The sequence below is a fragment of the Gobio gobio genome (assembly GCF_949357685.1).
Source record: "Gobio gobio genome assembly, chromosome: 16".
Classification (NCBI taxonomy): Eukaryota; Metazoa; Chordata; class Actinopteri; order Cypriniformes; family Gobionidae; genus Gobio; species Gobio gobio.
Window position 1 is genome coordinate 19,961,268 of NC_137109.1, and position 20,208 is coordinate 19,981,475.

General features: G+C 36.8%; 2 protein-coding genes across 8 annotated transcripts in view; one reads left to right on the forward strand and one right to left on the reverse strand.

Moving 5' to 3' along the window:
• Window positions 1-12,385, reverse strand: part of maea (macrophage erythroblast attacher, E3 ubiquitin ligase) — a 32,823-nt gene extending 20,438 nt beyond the window's left edge. The window contains exons 1-2 of the mRNA XM_079839435.1: window positions 11,937-12,385; window positions 6,839-6,988 (exon numbers count right to left, since the gene is read on the reverse strand). The gene's annotated coding sequence lies outside the window, so the exon portion shown is untranslated. The remainder of the gene's footprint in view (window positions 1-6,838; window positions 6,989-11,936) is intronic.
• Window positions 2,039-20,208, forward strand: part of ctbp1 (C-terminal binding protein 1) — a 35,756-nt gene continuing 17,586 nt past the window's right edge. Inside the window, exons 1-3 of one of the 7 annotated variants that reach the window (XM_079839432.1) lie at window positions 2,044-2,097; window positions 2,206-2,414; window positions 16,872-17,026. In XM_079839432.1, coding sequence (XP_079695558.1) covers window positions 16,889-17,026 — 138 coding nt within the window. In that variant the 5' untranslated portion in view covers window positions 2,044-2,097; window positions 2,206-2,414; window positions 16,872-16,888. Of the gene's footprint in view, window positions 2,415-11,701; window positions 12,080-12,959; window positions 13,599-16,871; window positions 17,027-20,208 lie in introns of those variants that run through there. The other 6 variants (XM_079839430.1, XM_079839428.1, XM_079839429.1 and 3 more) reach the window with 6 other exon arrangements.

Below are 20,208 nucleotides of genomic sequence, written 5' to 3' on the forward strand. Positions count from 1 at the left end.
CAACCTGTCACTCACATAAGATCCACCAATAACCATCCAATCAATTTCCCCATTCTCTCTCTCTCTGACGCACCCACCGGTTGCCTAGCTTAACACAAAGACTGGAGGTAAACGGCTCCAGCTAGCCTAATAAGTGAAAAAATAACGCCAACATTTTCCTATTTACATGTTGTGATGTGTGTAGTTACATCCATAGACTGTAAAAAAATATGGACGTAGTGTCCGTGACGTCACCCATAGGATTCTGATGAGCCGTTCTGAAGCGCAAAGTAGGGTCGAGCTGGCCGTTGCCATCTTGGCAGCGCGTCATCGCGTGTCACTCCCGGATAACAGAAAATGGGCAAAAAGGCGGGACGTGGGCGGAGCTGAAGTTACGCGATGACTAACAGACAGCAGATAAATGGCTATCCATCTGTCACTCTAAGTGGCCACGCCCTTAATTATGCAGAACTTTAATGCTTTATATAATGTAAACGAATGAGTTATACAAAAATTCACCCCCCTCACAGTTTTCATGAAGGGCAAAATTAGCCGTATAGACCAAAACCACAATTTGTACCAGGCTGTAAACATGTTTTAATCTGCTGTAAAGTTGGGCATTTTAACATGGGGCTCAATGAGATTCTGCTCCCTTCTGGAGCCTGTCCCTAGCGGCCAGTCGATGAATTGCAGTATATGTCACTTCCGTATTGGCTTCAATAGAAACTGCGGGAGGTTGCCGCTTGTTTACATCGTGTACTAAGACCGACGGAAATATAATTGCGCCGCTGCACATGTTATGGCAGCAAAGTTCCTTGATCACTACGCAGGAATGAGAGTATAGTTCCTAGCCATATCGGTCTAGAAAATCGCAACTTTTCAGTTTCCGCCGGTCTTAGTACACAATCTTCTAACTACACACATCACAACATGTAAATAGGAAAATGTTGCCGTTATTTTGTCACTTATTGAGCAGTAGTCTAGCTGGAGCCGTTAGTCTAGCAGTGGGTGCGTCAGACAGACTTATCTAACTCGGTGAATAAGCTAAAGTCCCAAAAAGTCAGCATGTTCCTTTAATCAAAATAACTACCCCTCCCCCTCCTCTCTCTAAGGGGGTGGGGGGGGGGGGGCAACCTGTCACTCACATCAGACCCAGCAATAGCAAACCACATCCATGCAATCAATTCACCATGATAAAATCAAGCTCCGCCCTACATTTGGTTATTGTTCGAGCAGCCATTTAACTCTGATATATCCACAATAGGGAAGAAAAGACTATCACAACTTCCGTTTCATGCCGACTTTAAGTACAAAAGTGAGGACAAAACATGTCACATAAGAAAATACATTAAAAAGGTTTCTGACGCACAAAATATAAGCATGAAAAACTCTAAAACTCACCAGCAGTGTGTGACCTATGACGTCATTAAGAGTTGTCAAGACCATGATTTTGCTGACTTTTTTCAGTTTAATTTTATTTTTGAAAGCTGACAATGTTGAAAAAAAATGTACAGACATATTTGTGAAATCTTATAAAATATTTAAGTTTCATATTTTTACTTTTGAATATTATATATGGAGTATTGAGTCATTGTCTGAGGACAGCTGGGTTTAAGAGGTGATAATCTAAGTGATAATATAATATATATAATATAAGTTATATATATATTATCACTGTTGTGTAGGCTACCCCATCATACTTCATTATTTCAAAATGGAAATGTTGCTATTTTATAAACTAATGGTAGGAAAAGTTGTGGGTCGTGTTTTGCTTATTGTCTCAATAATCATGTATTTCAGTTCGATGCGTTATTTTATAAATATATTTTAAAAAGTCACCCCCCCCCCGCCCCTCTCACCCTTCACCTCCCTCACTTTCACCCCACATCGCGCTCACATTTCTCTTTCCTGCACGAGCATGCGAGTGAACCCTCCCCCACCCCTCTGTGTCTGCTGGAGCAATGAGTCTTGATATGATTGGCTCTCGTCCAAGCGCAGTCTGCCCTGATTGGTTGCCTCACCGATCACACGTTCCTGATTGGTCACAGTTTCGTTGCATGTTTTACCCGAATCCCGGGCACATTCAGGGACTTTAGCCTTCAAAGCGGGTGATGCAAGGTTTGTGATTGTTTTGCTTTTCTCTTTGAGCTGGGTGTATGCTTGTCAGAAGAGGCAAAACCGCGCTGCTAGAGCCCTGTTTTCATTTGCGTTTTTGATTTCTGTCAGGCAGATGAAGGCGGCTGTGGACTGGCTCCGGAGGGGCTGGCTGTCTTAGCTAACACACTTGCATTTAAGGGCACTTAGTTGTCAACACTGTGGCAGAGTTCGGGTTACTTTGAGTAAGTGTGTTCACAGCCACTTGATATTTTAAATGACTCATTACTCCCTTTAAATCGCGGTAACAAGTGAGATACGAAAGCTGGAATTAGGACATGGTAAGTAAAAACCCAACTATATATAAAAGTTTAAGGATTTTGCAATCCAGTCATGCAATAAATAGATTAATTAAATTAATATATGCAATCGAATCTGTCTATATAAGTTTTTAACTTAAAGGGTTGAATATTATCTTTGTAAGTCAATGTTAGAAAATCGAATTGGGCTGTGAATGTGCTTGACATTTACATCCCTGAATGTCTAAACTGCAGCTCAGTTTCATTACCTATTAGCAATAGTTAGTTCCACCTTATTCCACCTCGATTAATCGCATCCAAACATAAAAGTATATATATATATATATATATATATATATATATATATATATATATATATATATATATATATATATATATATATATATATATATATATATATATATATATAAAACTTTTATGTTTGGATGCAATTAATCGATTTGACAGCACTATAAAATAAATAAGGTGGAACTATATCCAAATTAATGTAGAAACAACTTAAAGACAGTATATTTTAAATATTTGTTGTATTGGCATCTTTTTATTAATGAAGGCCAGTATCACTGATAGTAATACTGACACTGATGTCTCTATGATTTAAAAAATATATATATATTAATGATAGAAATTCATTATTACAGTATAATTGAAAGCTATATCAATTTCAACAATTATTAGGCTTTAAAAAAAATAACAACTTAATCTTCACATAAACCCATTATGATAAGTGTCATTTGTCTAACAGGTAGGACATATACAGAAATCAAATAAAGTTATTAAACAGTCTGCACTGCATAAATAATTAATAAATATAGATTAATCCTTATTAAAGCTACAATTTTCTCTGTTACCTTTGTTCTTGCATTAACATTAATGACAGACATTACAGCAACTGGTTTATTAGGTTGCTGTCACTTTAAGATAATCTCATTGTCTCACAACTCTTTAAATTAATTTAAGACTTTATTGAACTAATTTAAGACTGCTCTTAAGAGAATACTCGACAAAACGGGCATTTTGGCATAATTCTGTGTGTTATTGTTCGTTCAAGCGTGAAAGAGAACTATACTGGGGCACGTCTTTCTGTGCATCGTGTGTGTGTCACATAGACAGGACATTCACAGACAGCGCAATCTCTTGTCTTGTCGCGCTTGAATGGTTTAAAAGCTTTTACATGAATGAGCGTGATCATATTATGTAAGGCTAGCCAAAGGATGACAGAAAAAAACGGATTCTACGTTAATTGCGTTAAATATTTTTAGTGAGTTAAACTGAAAAAATGAATTGCATGCATTAACATGCTAATTTTGACAGCACTAATATATATATATATGACACACACACATATTTGTGCGCGTATATATATATATATATATATATATATATATATATATATATATATATATATATAAGGCTTTGTGTAGTTAACAAATTAACCTTTATTTAGAAATTAAGATTTTAAGTCAAAATTGTATAAGAAAAAGTGAGTAATTGATGCAATGTCGTTCACTGCTTTTAATAATATTTTTTTTTTTGCCACGCTGTGGTGTGACAAATTCATTTTTAAAATCACAAATTAGGTCATCAAAATCGCATGAATAATAATTATACAAGAATGAAAAAAAATCTTTATACAATAGATTTAGAGTAAATTTATCATGTTACACCACATGTCAACCTACTCAAAGTATGAAATGTCTCCTACTCTTCTTCAGTCAGTGCCAGTAGTCCAATTTGATTGCTAGTCAGTTTTAGGTGTGTTTAATTTGTATTGATTTATTGTCATATATTTATGTATCATTTTTATTAAGTGGTTATGATGTGCAGTCTACTTTGGTCATGTGTTTGTTTAGTGTCTGTTTTGTCTGTAGTTGCAGAGCTGAGCTGAACATCCAGTGCTTTCATAGCATCCTGTAGAATTTTGTCTGTTGTTGAGAACATGATTGACTGGAATCACAGCACGAGCTGAGCCAAGACTCGTGATCGAATCACTGCCTGTTCTCTGGCATTCACCATGTAGATATTCCATAGATACAATCTGTTAATGGACTTTGATTTAATGATGGACTGTTAGGTCTCAGCGGGTGCTTTAATGACATTTTCTTGCTTCTGCACTCCCCGATTGCAGCCAAGTTTAATAGGATGCATTCAGTCACACTGAATTTATTTAGGGAAATGTTATCCCTGCACCCTCTTCCCTTCAAGATAGGCGATGTGAAGGAGTTTACCCATTCGCCACGCTGCAGTGTGTGTGTGTGTGCTGGCAGGGAGGCGGCAGCAGCAGTGTGTGTCTGAGGCAGCGTAATCTTTCTCAGGGGCATCTTTCTTATGCTCTTTGCCTCTCCCCACCTTTATTTTCCCATCTTTTATTGTCTTTTTCAATAGGTTTTTGAGGTTTTCACCGGTGCCAGTTGCAATATTCCTCATTCATCATATATTGTGTCCTCTGACAGGTTCTTTTCCCAGCTGTCCTCTTACCGCTGCTCAGAATTGATTTGACTGTGGTGGATGTGCGGTTTGGTGTTGAGATGGTTTTCACCTTGTTATGTCCTTGTGCTGTTTTACCAGGAGAAAAATATGCCCAGCTGGTTTTAGAGAAAATCTATACCTACTAGGATTTTGCAGTGGCAAATTTACCAGCTATTTTAAAGGGGTCCTATAATGCCCCTTTTTACAAGATGTAAAATAAGTCTCTGATATCCCCAGAGTGTGTATGTGAAGTTTTAGCTCAAAATACCCCACAGATAATTTTTTTTATTGCATGTTAAAAAAACGCGCCTTTTTTGTGTGTCCCAAGAGCTCATGTTAGAAGCTCCGATCACACAGACACGCACTGAAAATGTCTGTTTATGTTCAAACCGGAGTCGGACAATGATAGAGAGACTCGAGAAGAAGTGACAACATGTAGAATGCAACCGGACGTTTCTGAATGGTTAGCTGATGAATTTAGTAGCTGATGTGGAGTTAACTATCTTCAAGACATCGATTAGCATATTCTGTCATGATAATCTATAAATCGCTCTTGTGGGAACTGTTGTAAGATGCCTTCAGATCCAGAGAATATATGGTGCATGGAAATAGAACCGGTATAGTTAAGTTTAATTACGGTTATGACTTTTGTTGTCATCTTGCTTTTATGACATGCTATTGCATTTGCGTTACGTACTGTATTTCAATAAATGTGAAAAGACGGATGCGACAGCTTGAACAGACTCTCAAATGTGCTCGATTACAACAACTCTTCCTCTTCTCAACATGGCCTTTTTTTGTGTGTTCCTGGTGTTTGAGGGTTTATGTAAATTTTACCCGTGAATAAGCTCGTTGTAGTCCCTACCAGCCGTTTGTTGTAGTGCTTAAAAAGCAATTTCTGTGAAAGAAAATATCTCTCTTTGTGTTGAATTCTGAGCGTCGTAACTTTGCAGATGCTGTTTATGCACTTCAGTCAACATTACACACTAACTAAAGTTGAAAAAGTGAAATCATAATCAACGACCCCTTTAAGAATATTTTGACTTTCCTAAATCACATGAAGTCGGCATGAAACTGAAGTTGCGCTAGTCTTATCTTCCCTATTGACCTATCGGTAAGCCCCTCCCCTCGAACGCCAATAGCAGTTGAGTATCAGTTGCGCTGGGACTGGAACTTGGACATCTTTAGGTGTCAGCGCCATAGAGAAACATTGGAAAATCCAAAGCTCTCATCGGTTTGAGGGTGTTTATGCTACAAAAATGCTAAAATGTCGTACCTGAGGTACTGTAACACTGATTCCAGGGATCCTGAGAGCATTTTCTGTTTGTCATACTCTCGTTAAGTTACGATTAAAGTCCCTGCTAACATACAAACCGAAATAACTAACTGTTCTCACGTCATGTAACACTGTAGGTCAAAAACATGAAGGTCTACATTTCAGTGCCTCTCCATATTAAACTGGTTATATGTAAATTAATTTAATTTTAGATAGGTCTACATTATCTGTCCTAGTAAGGAGGACTCCTATTTTGATGGGTATTATAGTCCACGGGTCGTGAAAGGGAGAAAAATCTGTTTTGCAGATACAAAGTTTACCAGTTATAAACTGCACCCCCGAAAATTCATAAGCTCCGTATATATGTTTGTTTAGTTGTATGAGTGTTTCTGTGTAATTTGGTGTGTATGTTAATGGTAATGCAACGGAGAGAGATAGTTTGTGAATGAGACGTTAATGCGCACTTCTTATGCTTTGTTTGTTCAGCTGTTACGATAATTTTTTGGAGTGAAAAAAGACTTAATAAACTTGATAATCCATCAGTAACGTTTGGCCATCATTCGGACGGGGTATACGCTACATTCTGTGTCCAAAAACATCTTGGGATAAGGTTTTCACACTGACAGCTGTCATTGTTAGATATAGCAACTCCGCTTGTTTGTCCGAGTTAGCAACAGTAACTAAGGGGGGCGGGGCTTACCGATAGGTCAATTGTGATGTCCGAGTGAAACAGCTTCTCGAACAAGCACGAATGTAGGGCGGGACTTGATTTTGTCCATTGGGGAATTGATTGGATGGTTGTGGTTTGCTATTGGTGGATCTCATGTGAGTGACGTCATCAGAGATGTCTCTGCAAGAGAGAGGGAGGATATTTAGAATTTTGTTATATTAATAAAGATTATGTGGGCACATGCATAAAAAAAATAATGTGCATGGACATATCATTTATAATAAATAATGGAATATTTCATAAAATATTTAAATAGTTAACATTAACTAATAATGAACTGCACTTCTGCAGCATTTAACATTTACTAATGCATTATTAAAATAAAAAGTTGTATTTGTTTACATTAGTTAAGGCACTGTGTGAAGTAACATGAACAAACAATGAACAGCTGTGTTTTTATTAACAAACGTTAACAAAGATTAGCAAATTCAGTATGGATTGCTCATTTGTTCATGTTAGTTAATACACTAAATAATGTTAACAAATGAAATCTTATTGTAAAGTGTTACCAAGGCTGGTTTAGAGAACAAGTTGTACCACAAGTTTGAGGTGTGACGATAATTACAATTTTTATTACCGATTTAGGGTGTGTCATAACTCGTTAGATAGCATTTTCTGTTGTCTGGTGTCTGGAATGTTACATTAAGTAATACAACTATACGTTTAATGGGTTGATGAAAGCGAGTTACACTTGACTTTTCTTGCACAAATCATGGATTTCCCATACATTTTCCTAATGGATCAATGCACGAGCGGCCGTTTTATGGCACAGGCATGATTAGCCAGCTTATTCAATGTGGCCGAAGTGCTTGGATCACGTACGTGACGCATACTTTGTGCTTCACTTGCCAAAAGCAACGGTCCCCTGAGGTCCTGACCAGTGCTAATGAATTCACAAAGAATGGGGCTCTTCTGCTCGAGTGCCAATCCGTCTGACTTCTCCACTGGAGCGCACACACGCAAGATACAGTATGTCTGTGTTCCCAGACTGTCTTTCTTGTTATTCACATACTGTAGCAGAGACCTAGCAGATAGCAGAAATACAGTGCAGTATATGCCAGACATACATGGAGTGAGTGAGTGAACTGATAAACGTTTGTGAAAACTTCGGTTCATTAAATATATGAGAATAGTATGTTTTAAACTGTCTATGTTAAGGAAAACCTTCATGTGAATCGGTTAAGAAACTGAACCTGCATTAAAGCAATGTTCAGCGATCAGCACAAATATTTAAGGATAATTCTGTGATTATCACAGGAAATAATTTTGACTTATTATACAGTGTGTAATAATAATCAAATATTTTGTGCATTAATGCACTTGCAGTGGAAGTCTTTGGGGCAAGATATTGATCTGGGATAACGTTCAAATAAACATTTGAAAGTAGCCACTATAGGGCTGGATCACGTGGCGGTGTATATACTTTGGAGTTTCAGCTGTACCGTTTATACTGGTTTATGCGTGGTGTAATTAATAATTTCCCACTATAATCTACTCCGCAAAAGCAAGGGACTGCTTCCAGTGTAGGCAGCTTTGTTGATTTTAATGGGAGCGGTGTAGTTTTGAACAGTTTTACCACACATTTTAAGAGTAATAATGATGTAATGGTTGTTTACGGTTGCCGAGCAGCAGCGCAACTTGTTGCATTAATTCAGAATTCCACTGTTGAGAGGTCACACCATCATGGGTGCGCATGTATTCACAACAGACTCCAATAAAGCTAATTTAGTCATATTTATAATGCAGGGCTCCAGACTAACTTTTTTCACTAGGAGCACAGTGGCCCCCAACTGAAAATTTTAGGGGCACAACCAGAAATTTTAGGGGCGCACACCGTAAATCAACATGCTAACCAAATCTACTAATTTCCACTGTATTACTAATAGGGATTGGTATCGTTAAGGTTTTAATGGTATTACTACTCTTACCGATACTGCTTATCGATCCGGTACTTTAACAGTATTCTTACCGGTTCTTTTTATTATACTTTAAATATATATTTTTTTTAATAAAAAAATTAAACACAATTAAGAACATAATTAACATGGCTTTATAATCTGAAAAGTAAAATATCTATAGCAAAAGAAACCGCAAAGTTTGAACAAAAATATAAAACATCAATTTATAAATGGACCAGTGTGCAGGCATTCAGAAGGTCTGCTAACATTAATATTACAGTAAAGAACAAACCTACAAAGAAATCTAATAAAGTAATGAAATGTAAAATAACACTGCATAGTTTTCACTGTATACATTGATAGATTAATGCTTATAAAAGCTTAAGTTATTAATTCAAGAGATGTGAATATTTTCTATTTGCCTTTTGTTCGATTCGAATTAATGGCTCAATCGTCAGCAGGTTTATTAGACGCTGCCCCTTTAAGACCGATCAATGTAGAACTAATAATATCATATTCTCCTATTTCTCCGAACTATTTACGCCCATTTAATATATAAACTGTTAAAATAACTACTCTCCAATCCGGTCATTTTGACACCGGCTATTTGTTGTTTATTTGATGGTTTAGACGCGCACACGAAGCCTAAAATATTAAGTGCAAGTCGGTCCATTTCGCAGCACACAAACATAAGCCGCCTTGAAGTTGGAAACAGCGTCTCTTGCGCGGATTATTGTGCATTTAATAGCTCTTTATTATCAAACACATCCCGCAGTTTAGCAACAGTAGAGAATGCAGTTTACAACAATCACTGATTCTGACGTTTAGTTTAGGTTTATGGAGAAATGACAGCGCAGCTGCGAAGGGAAGGATGAGCTCGACGGAACACGGCTATAGGAGTTTTACCTCATACCATCTTTTTATAATTCGAAGCAAAAATCGAAAATAAAATTAGATTAATATCACAGCACATCCCTAAAGTTTAAGCAGACTAAACTTTTGTGTAGTTCTCTTGGCCATCGTCACTCATTAAGCTGACTGTGGTGTTGTGTTTGCTGTAGCTCATTCGCTTTCTCTCTCTCTCTCTCTTCTGGATTGCGAATGGCAAAAATGCATCACGGACAAATGGTTTAATATTATCTCATATAGAAATGGCTGGCAAAGATAGAATTTGCCAGACATAACGTCTATCAATTATAATTAGTAAGTGTATTTTCTTAATTTCTCCAGTACCGACAGCAGGCAAATTTACTGGTCGCACATGTGCGACTGGATGTAAAATTCAGTCGCACACACTCAAATTTTAGTCGCAAAATGCGACCATTTAGTCGCACTCTGGAGCCCTGTAATGTATGTTTTGTGGTAGACTACAGTGTTTCATAATGTAAAGCTGTTTTTGCGCTGATGCCTGGATTATCATTCATTAGTTATGAATAATAGTATCTAAAATGATACTATACATAGTTAATAGGGATGCACGATATATCGGCCACCATATCGTTATCGGCTGATATATGTTGATTTTTAATGTTATCGTTATCAGTGTTGGGGAAAGTTACTTTGAAAAGTAATGCATTACAATATTGCGTTACTCGCTTAAACATTAACTAATTGCATAACTTAGCTAGATTTTAAGAAAAAAATGTTACGTTACTTTTGCGTTACTTTTTCTCCCCTGGCTGGGCTTGTTTTTTTTTTTTATAACAAAAAAGTTATATTTTTGTGAAAAGACCCTTTCACTCCAAAATTGATAATAATAATAAGAAATAATGAGGTAAAAATGCAAATTCACACGTGTACAGTAGAGGGCGCAGCTCAAACGAACCTTTCAGCTGTGCTTCCATTCTGGATAATAATAATAAATAAAAAGTTTAAAACAAATCTAGTCATTTTTGCTCCTGATTTAACTGAATCATCGAAGGTCAGCAGCAAGACATTGGTCGAAAAAGTCAGATTAAATGCATAGAAATATTTGTTTTATTTAACATTAAACTTTTGAAGGTTTGCATAGTATTCTGATTTTACATTTTACAAATTTTATTCATTTTGAGGAATACTGAATCTTTATTGTGCAAGTGAGATGAGTAAATGCTCACATTTAGTCTAGAGCTACAATAACCATCATGTTCACGCAACGCCTCTGCACTTACTCTCGATTTCTCTCAACATGGGGATATGAGAGGTGTCAGTCAAATAAATTTGAAAAAGTAACTCAGATATTTTGTTGTCAATTTTAAAAGTAATGCATTACTTTACTAGTTACTTGAAAAAGTAATCTGATTATGTAACTCAAGTTGCTTGTAATGTGTTTCCCCCAACACTGATCGTTATCGGCCCGATAAGAAAATTTGGCCGGTATATTAAAGCTGATAAATAATGGATTATTTCCTTCAGCTGAGACACTTCAAATGCACACTGTTCGCCATGATGGTTTTGAATTGCTTGAAATATGATTGAAATCACTTAAAAAAAGTACAGTTAGAAGTAGAAAATATAGTTTTCTACAATGCGAGAGCGTGTCCTGTGTGAACGTCCCCTAACCCTGTTCGTACTTATTTTTGGAGGCATCTCTGGGCTGCCCATCAGGACTTTAGGATTCAGTAATTGGTTTTCTGAGAGCTAAATAACCCAGAACCATCACTGTCTGAGGCGTTTAATTAACTCTCACTCAGTATGAGTATTCATCTACAATTGGAAGTGACCAAAAAAAATCCTATTTTTGTGACACATTATTTTAAGTATTTAATCTTTTTTTTTTTTTTTACATTATAAAAGACAATCATAAAGAACAACATTTTGAATAATTAGAAATATACCGCTGAATTCCCATCCCTTGATGTTTGGTTTCTTTTAGCAATATTCCATTGATCTTTTTTCTTTTTGCCCCCTCTCAGGAAACAAAAGATCAATTTTGTGAGAGCACAGGCTCCACCCCATTCCTCTTCAGTCTTTCTTGTAGCCACCTCACACTCTGTTCCTCTCTCTCTCGCTTTCGCTCTCCCACTCCCATAAATGCAGTGACACTTGCATTCTATGTGTGTGCATGCGTGTTTGTCCGAGTGAGAGAGTCGAAATAGAAAGTGAGGGAGCGGGGGGGAGAGAGGGAGTTGGAGAGAAAGACAAGGAGGGGTGGGAGCGTGTGCGTGTGTGTGTTTAAGCTATCTACTCACAGAAAAGAAGGAATAAGAAAATTGAAGTAGCCGCCATATGCTGAGGATTGTGGTGAATGCCTTGCTGAGGAGACACGTTCGTTTTTCCGGCGGATCCTAAGAGATGGGAAGCTCACATTTGCTGAACAAAGGCTTGCCTTTAGGTAAACGTTTACCTTTCCTTCTGCATGGGGCCACACGTGAAAGTGTTGTACGGATATCTGTGCCAATATTTGAGCGTTCGTTCGGCTGTCGTACAGTATTCTGGCTTCCCCTCCCCCTCTTCCTTTCCTCCTCCCCTCCGCTCTGCTCTGCTTTTCCCTCTTTCCTATTATCTTTCATCTCAGCCATTCATCCACGTACAATTGCTTGCTTTCTGTTTCCCGTGCGGAGACCATAGTCATTCCGAGAGCCGGGGCTACGTACCTCTGATGGCTCGCTTTATTAACTGCATTAATCGTCCCGAGCTCGAAAGATAAAAAAAAAACACACACTATCCCCTCTGGAAAATTTGAGGGGTTGGCAAGGACATGACTCTCTCTCCTATGGCCCTCCCGTACATTGTGCAGTGGAAATGTGGCTTCCAGTTCCGGCCTTGACTTACTTCCTAATTTTGCTCTCTTTGAAGGAAATTGTCATTCTAGAAGAGCCCAAAAACAGCAATACTTAGCCGTAGGAAGAATAGGGTTTTTCAGGATTTCATGGAAATAGTTATGCCGTTCTTTTGCATTCAGCTAATGTGCAACTATTTAATCTTAAAATAAACAATTCTGTCTTATTTGATTGGCTGATATTCCTGATCTGACGGTACACAATACTTTTTTGGTCATATTTTTAGGTTGATTGATTAAGAACGTTGGCTAATGAAAGTAAAAAACGATTGCAGTTTTCAAGTGACCCTCTTTTTCTACCTTTTTGAAAATTCCCAATTGCACATTTCCAGGAAATCTTGGATGAGAACAATGCATTGGCTTTCCACGAATTACAAAAGCAGGGTTCACCCCAGCTCACTCTGTGACGAGCAAAACAGTGTCATTGAAAAACAGGTTTTGTTCTTTTCACACGCTGAACGAGAGGTTGGGATTTGAAATTGGCTTTCATTTTCATCAGAAGACAACAAAAGGGGGGGATGTCAGCTTGAATTATCGCCCGTGGGCAGTTGAGGTCTTTAGACGCCATGTGTGACTGACCCTGTTGGTTCTTGTTGCTATGAACTAGCTAATTCAAACAGATCCAGCTCACCCTCGGGGCAGGGCAATATGAACAGAGCGCCGAGGGATTTTGACAGAACGGTGTGGTGCGAGAAACTACCATGTGTTTTTTTTCTTCCAACGCAGGATTCTTGATTTACCTAGCTGTGATTTTACATGAAGAGACGGAGAGTCAAAGATCGTTCTTTTGAGCAAAATATGTCATGCTTTTCTTGATTTTAGCATTTTATCCCAGAGCTGTGGGCTTTATATGCGCTTGGAAGCATCTATTGCATGTTGTTGGCAGTTTGTGCTAATCAGAAAAAGGAGATAACAGTGGCTGTGTTACAAGATAAGCGGATCCTGCTGGGATAGTTTAGATGTCACTAACACATAATTTATGGTTGTAAAAGTTCAACTTCATTACGAATGGAGAAAACAGCTGGTTCTCTGTGGGAACGGATGCATGAACGTGAGGGATCTTTTCACAGAGGTAAATGCTGTCTTGTTTGTGCATAAACGTGGGTTTTATGTGTGTAAGAGTGTGAAAGACTAATCCTGAGAGCAGGCGTGGGTGGGGTTGATAGAAGTGGGTGTGTCTGTGTCTTTTGGGCATGATTACACCATGTCTGCACTTGCCTGGCTGTACATGGTAAAATTGGGAGAGGTCACAGGTGCACATATTATAATATATCATAAATTTCGTCACTATATCATAATATATAAATCAAATAACTAAATATCCTAAGATACACATTTTTTACTTTTTTTTGGTTAAAAATGATCCAAAATCAGTTTTTGAGCAAGTACATAACCAGCTAGTGTTCTTACCTTAGCCCGATTCACAACGGTAAGCTTATAATAATGTTATAATTTGAGTGTTAATGGTAGCTTTCCGCAGGAAAGTCGAGCTTCCGCCGTTCGTCTTTGCGTCATTACGTCGTGTCTGTATACATAAAGAACGAGTCCCGGGTAGGCTATATCCCATGTGCGGATGCTGCAGGTGGCAGATCATTTATAGCCTTTTCTCACAGCAGCTGGAATAATTAAACGTATCATTATGATGGCGGATTGTAATCCAGAAAGGTCCAAACGACAATCATCAATCCGTTCATCTTCGGAACACAAATGAAGATATTTTTGTTGAAAGCTGATGGCTGAGAAAGGCTTCAGATAGGCCTCCATTGGCATTCAGTACATTTACACTCACAATACCCATAAAAGGCACTTAAAACGTTGTTACAAAGTCCATCTCACCACAGTGGCTCTACAATAATTTTACGACGCGACGACAATAGTTTTTGTGCGCAAAAAAAAAATCAGAATAACGCCTTTATCCAACTTGTTCTTGTCTTCCGTGTATGCCTCCACGACGCATGCGCGAGAATATTACGCAGATCCGGCGTTCGGACACATGACCCAGAAGCGATTTGTATACAAGCAAAGGAAGACGCGCGTGTCTAAGCTGTTGGATTCTACATTGATCATGCTTTAGGTCTCGGCTTAATTCTCAAAATGGGACTAAAGTGTGCATTTCATGGATTCCCGAACGCCGGCGCTACGTCATATTCTCGTGCATGCGTCGTGGAGGCACACACGGAAGACAAGAAGAGGTTGAATAAAGTCGTTATTTTTTTTTTTTCGCACAAAAACTATTGTCGTCGCTTCGTAAAATTATTGTAGAGCCACTGTGGTGAGATGGACTTTGTAACGACGTTTTAAGTGCCTTTTATGGGTCTTGTGAGTGTGAATGTACTGAATGCCAATGGAGGCCTATCTGAAGCCTTTCTCAGCCATCAGCTTTCAACAAAAATATCTTAATTTGTGTTCCGAAGATGAACGGAGGTCTTACGGGTGTCGAACGACATGAAGGTGAGTAATTAATGACAGAATTTTCATTTTTGGGTGAACTAACCCTTTAAGCTTCTTAAATATACTACTGTTCAAAAGATTGGGGTCATTGGGGATTTTTAAAGGAAATTAAGACTTCTATTCAACAAGGACACATTAAATCGATCGAAAGTGACATTAACAATGTTAAAACTAATTGTGATTTCAAATAATGCTGTTCTTTTGAACTTTCTACTCACCAAAGAATCTGGGAAAATGACCACGGTTTCCACAAAAATATGAAGTAGCATAACTGTTTTCAACTGATAATAAAAATAAATGTTTCTTGAGCATCAAATCAGCACATTAGAATGATTTCTGAAGGATCATGTGACATTGAAGACTGGAGTAATAATGCTATAAATAATCAGCTTTGATCACAAGAATAAATTACATTTTACAATCAATTCTAATAGAAAACGGTTATTTTAAATTGTAATAATATTTCACAATATTACTCCATTTTTGATGACAAATACAGACTTCTTTCAAAAACATAAAAAATATATTACTGACCCCAAACTTTTAAAAGGCAGTATTGCGAATTGATTATCTGTCTGATGGTGTATATTTTTTCACGAATGCTAACTTCTGCTACTCAGCCAAGCTGACTTATTGCCAACGTCAACACAGCGCAACAGTGACAGCTCACCTTTTCAGCAGCCTTGGTTCTGGAAGTGTTTTTCCCATTTATTTTCTCCATGGTGATTTGACCCAACCAACCAGCTCTGAGATGAATCAACATTACAAATATTTACTGAAAGCAAAAATATGTGAAAATCAGATACAAAGACATGACTGTGTATGAGTGAATGAACTATAATCCCATAAAGCATTGAAAAATATTGTATTTGAAGAAAAAAAAACAATGGTTTAATATAAAACGATTGATTTAATTGTCATCGATAATATACAATTCAATATATTTAAAGTTTACTCCAAAATGTTCAAATACATACTCATATATAAGTGTATGAGAGAGCAGGTAAAATGACTCAATGACTGACCACTGATAAGCACTTTTGGAGTGGTTTTTATATGGTAGAAGCAACATATGTGGGTCTGTAATGGGAATTTGGCTCAAAATCTATCATCATGGCCAGCATATATTGGCTTATCACAGTAAAATGATAATTTAGGTCTTAGATGAGTAAATGTGAAGAGCTTAAAACAGCAGAGCTTGAGGTACTGGGATAAGACAGAAAATCAGACACGCATGTCTTTCTTACACATCATCATCTGCATTACATCAGCTGCAGTTACACTAAGATCATTCATTGTTTTTCCTTAAAGCTGATTTCACATGAGCACTTGTGCATTTCATCATGGTGTCATCAGTCAGTCCTCTTATAAAGGGTTTGATATCAAGTGTCTGGTCGAGTATGTATCACAGTAAATTCTGTTATCAAATTGTATTTGGAAAAAAAGATGGAAAGATGAATATATTTCACTTTTATTGACATCATCAATGTTTATAATACACATTTATATGTAAGAAAGGTCTTGCTCTCAGTAAAATAGCAGTGTTAATCCTTTTGATGTGTCTTTTACAAGTGGATATATACAACCTACAACAGCTCTCTGTGTATTACTGTAACAGCAGCTGCAAAACATGAATACAATTGTCAATATTGAGCAATAAAGGCAGAAATCAATCGACTGCTATACACATTATTGTCGTTTTCTGTGTTCATGAGTCCCTTTATTTTTAGAATCTGAAACTTGGCATTCAGTATTTGTGTTTTATCCTTGAGCCAAATCATTTGGAAAGCTTGATACCAGAACAGTGAATTCCCTTAGCCTATGCAGACAAAATGAAACACACCTGAACACAAGCTCAATACATGTAACATATGTGATTTATTTCTCTCTACAGGCATCAGGCCTCCCATAATGAATGGGCCCATGCACCCTCGTCCTCTGGTGGCACTGCTGGATGGGCGGGACTGTACTGTGGAGATGCCTATCCTGAAAGACGTGGCCACCGTGGCCTTCTGTGATGCACAGTCCACCCAGGAGATCCACGAGAAGGTAAATGTACAGCTGCTCAACTTTCAATTACTTGGTTAGCGCCTGTGTAGCAGTTTGCAGCGCGCTTTCAGAAACCCTGATATAACCCGTAGGTTTTTGAAGGGCATTTTTGAAACCGAAAGTAGGTGGAGCCAGCCGTCGCCATCTTGGCAGCGCGTCACTCCCAGATAACCAAAAATGGGCAAAGAGGTGGGACGTGGGTGGATCTGACAAACGGCTAGTAGTGACAGCAGCGGCAATCACTCAAGTGGCCACGCCCTTAATTATGCAGAACTTTAAAGCTTAATATAATTTAAACAGATGAGTTCCCGGAGATGTAGGACAGCTTGTCTGACAGGACTGCATGTAACTGCTTTTATATGACGAAGTCAATGGGTTTGTACACGGGCTCATTTGTCTTGTATGCAAAATTTTAGGATCCATAAAAAGGATTGGTACAGTAAAATGTTTGGTCATATAGCAACAGTAAGCCTTGAACATGCAGTCAAGCCAGCCATTGTTTGACGTGGCCGAGAACGCATGTATTCAGATCATTCAAACCAAAAAAATATATCCGTTCTGGTTTCAGAGTTCAATAACATCAAATCGATCAAAAAAATTTTTTTCCCGTCTCAGAGACAGATGCAGCTCTGTAACCTAAACATTTTATTAAGTTAGGCTTTAACTTTTTTAAATGGTCTATAGAGCTGCCGTCTTAACAATTCTAAAATTCGTTTAGAGCTTTTTGGAGACAACCCACCTTATTTATTAAATTAGACTACATATGAATAAATTGTATTTCTAAAATGATTTTATTAACAAGTGTCATGTTAGTGATTTTCATTTGTCAAGTAGCCAGATCTTGAAAATGAAATTGTGATTTTATGCCATTCATTTTATTTATTTAGATAAAGACGTAACATGTTGATTATTTTACCGTTTTTGTTGTTGTCAGTATTGGAAACTTCAACAGACGCCACATTTGTATTTCTGACAAGCTGCAGAAATTTTCAAGGCCAATATTTTCCTCATTCATTTTGAAACAAAACTGTATTATATATTATTAAATTGTATACATACAATTATTTTTATTAAAAAGTGTCATTTTTTTTGTACTTTAAAGAGTATTTAGATCAATACTTGATCAAGCAACATTCAGAAACGGGTTCAGTTAGCTATTATTTTTCTGATTAACTTCTATTAGATTGTAAAAAACAGACAAAATTACAAAAATAAGGACGAATAATGTTTGAGATGTAACATGTATTATTCTTACCAATAGCAATAAAATAATTTAATATACAATTTATTAATATGAATTTTAACAGGAGCAACGCCACAAACTCGGACGCTATTGGCTAATTCTGTCATGCGACACCTCATTTTAAAGTGTTAAAATGTTTCCAAACTAGTTTTTCGCGACAATTGAAGTATCGACATTTATACACTAAAGTTAAACGGAAAAAGATCATTCAATTATCAATCATTTGCATTTCCATCAGCTATATCGGTAAACATTTTGATGCACTAAACCTTTTTTTTCACGACAGAATGTATTGATGTATTATTCTTGTTTTAAATTGATCTGGATAAAAGTGTCTGCAAACGAAATCTAAACGAAAAATGTAAGCATCACAGTTCCAAACAGAGCCTGAATTCCCTCGTTTTAGAAGATTGTGTCCATGAATTAAAGATTAGTTCCCTCGTGTTAATTAAATCCTGGCCACATTGTAATCATTTGTTCCCTTGTTTTAGTTAAATAAAAATGAGGGAACAATTTAGTACAATGTGGCCACGATTAACTAAAACAAGGGAACAAATTCTTAATTCATGGCCACAATATTTTTGTCCGCATCTCATGTGCAAGGTGCTCTACCAAACAAAGAAAAAATAATAATTAGAAATGTAACTTTCTTTGTTTTTGGTCATTTATTTATTTCTTTTGGTGTTACAAAGGTCGTGTGGGCAGAGAAAAATAACATAAACCAATAATATCACAGCCAATCAAATCCATATGGATAGTAAAAAATGTAAAATGCCTTGTGAATACTGTTCATGTCATGTGGATTTATTATAACTGTGTGGAATGGTATTTTTTCATCACTGGTTCATACAGATTAATATATCATGTAATATATGTTCAAGCATGGTTCTGCTATTCATCATAGATCCCACTGGCTCGACATGATGGAGCCTCTTTGGCTTTGTTACATGGAAAAAGCACTTCATCTCACGAGCTAAAAAAGTAGATTGCACAGTGGGGTAATATTTATGAGGCTGTGAGCGTTTTTGCCAGAAATGAGTCGAATGATTCATTAGATGAATTCACTGGGTTACGTGATGAAATCTCACAGCCATCCTACCAGCTGTACTTCATGTGATTTATTTATTTCATTCTCAATCTCACTTGCTCGCAGCCATTGATCAGTCATTTTCTTTAGCATTTGTAAAACTAGATCTGTCATGTTGTGAAGTTTCACTGTGAAAGAACACATTGTTCTTTGTCAATCACGAATGGCGTTTGACATGTTTCTCGGCAATGAACTGTATCCGACTCCAGTGTTATAAAAAATATGCATCATACATTACATTTGGTAATACTTCGTTCAATTATATATCATGAAAGAACAATGAACAACATTTTTAACAGAATTTATTTATCTAGGGAATGTTCATTTCTACTTACACTATCGTTTAAAAACTTGTATCGTTTTTGTGTGTGTGTGTTCTGCAAGGATGCATTCAATTGATCAAAATTGACAGTGAATCAAATTTTAATTTTACAAAAGATTTCTATTTTAAAACAATTCTGTTCATCAAAGAATCCTGAATAACAAGTGTCACAGTTTCCACAGAAATATGAAGCATATTATTAGAATCATTTCTGAAAGATCATGTGACTTTTGAAGACTGGAGTAATGATGCTGAAAATTCAGTTTTGCGTCACAGGAATAAATTACATTTTAGAATATATTTGAATAGAAAACATTTTGAATTGTAAAAATATTTCACAATATTTCTGTTTTCACTGTAATTTTTTTTTATTAAAACATTGCAGCCTTGGTGAACATAAGAGACTTCTTCCAAAAAATATTACCCACCCCAAACTTTTGAATGTAGTGTATACTAGTAACATTTTGTTTATATTTAGAATATATTGTATATTTAACTATACTGTTGTTCATTTTTAATTCAGGTTTGTT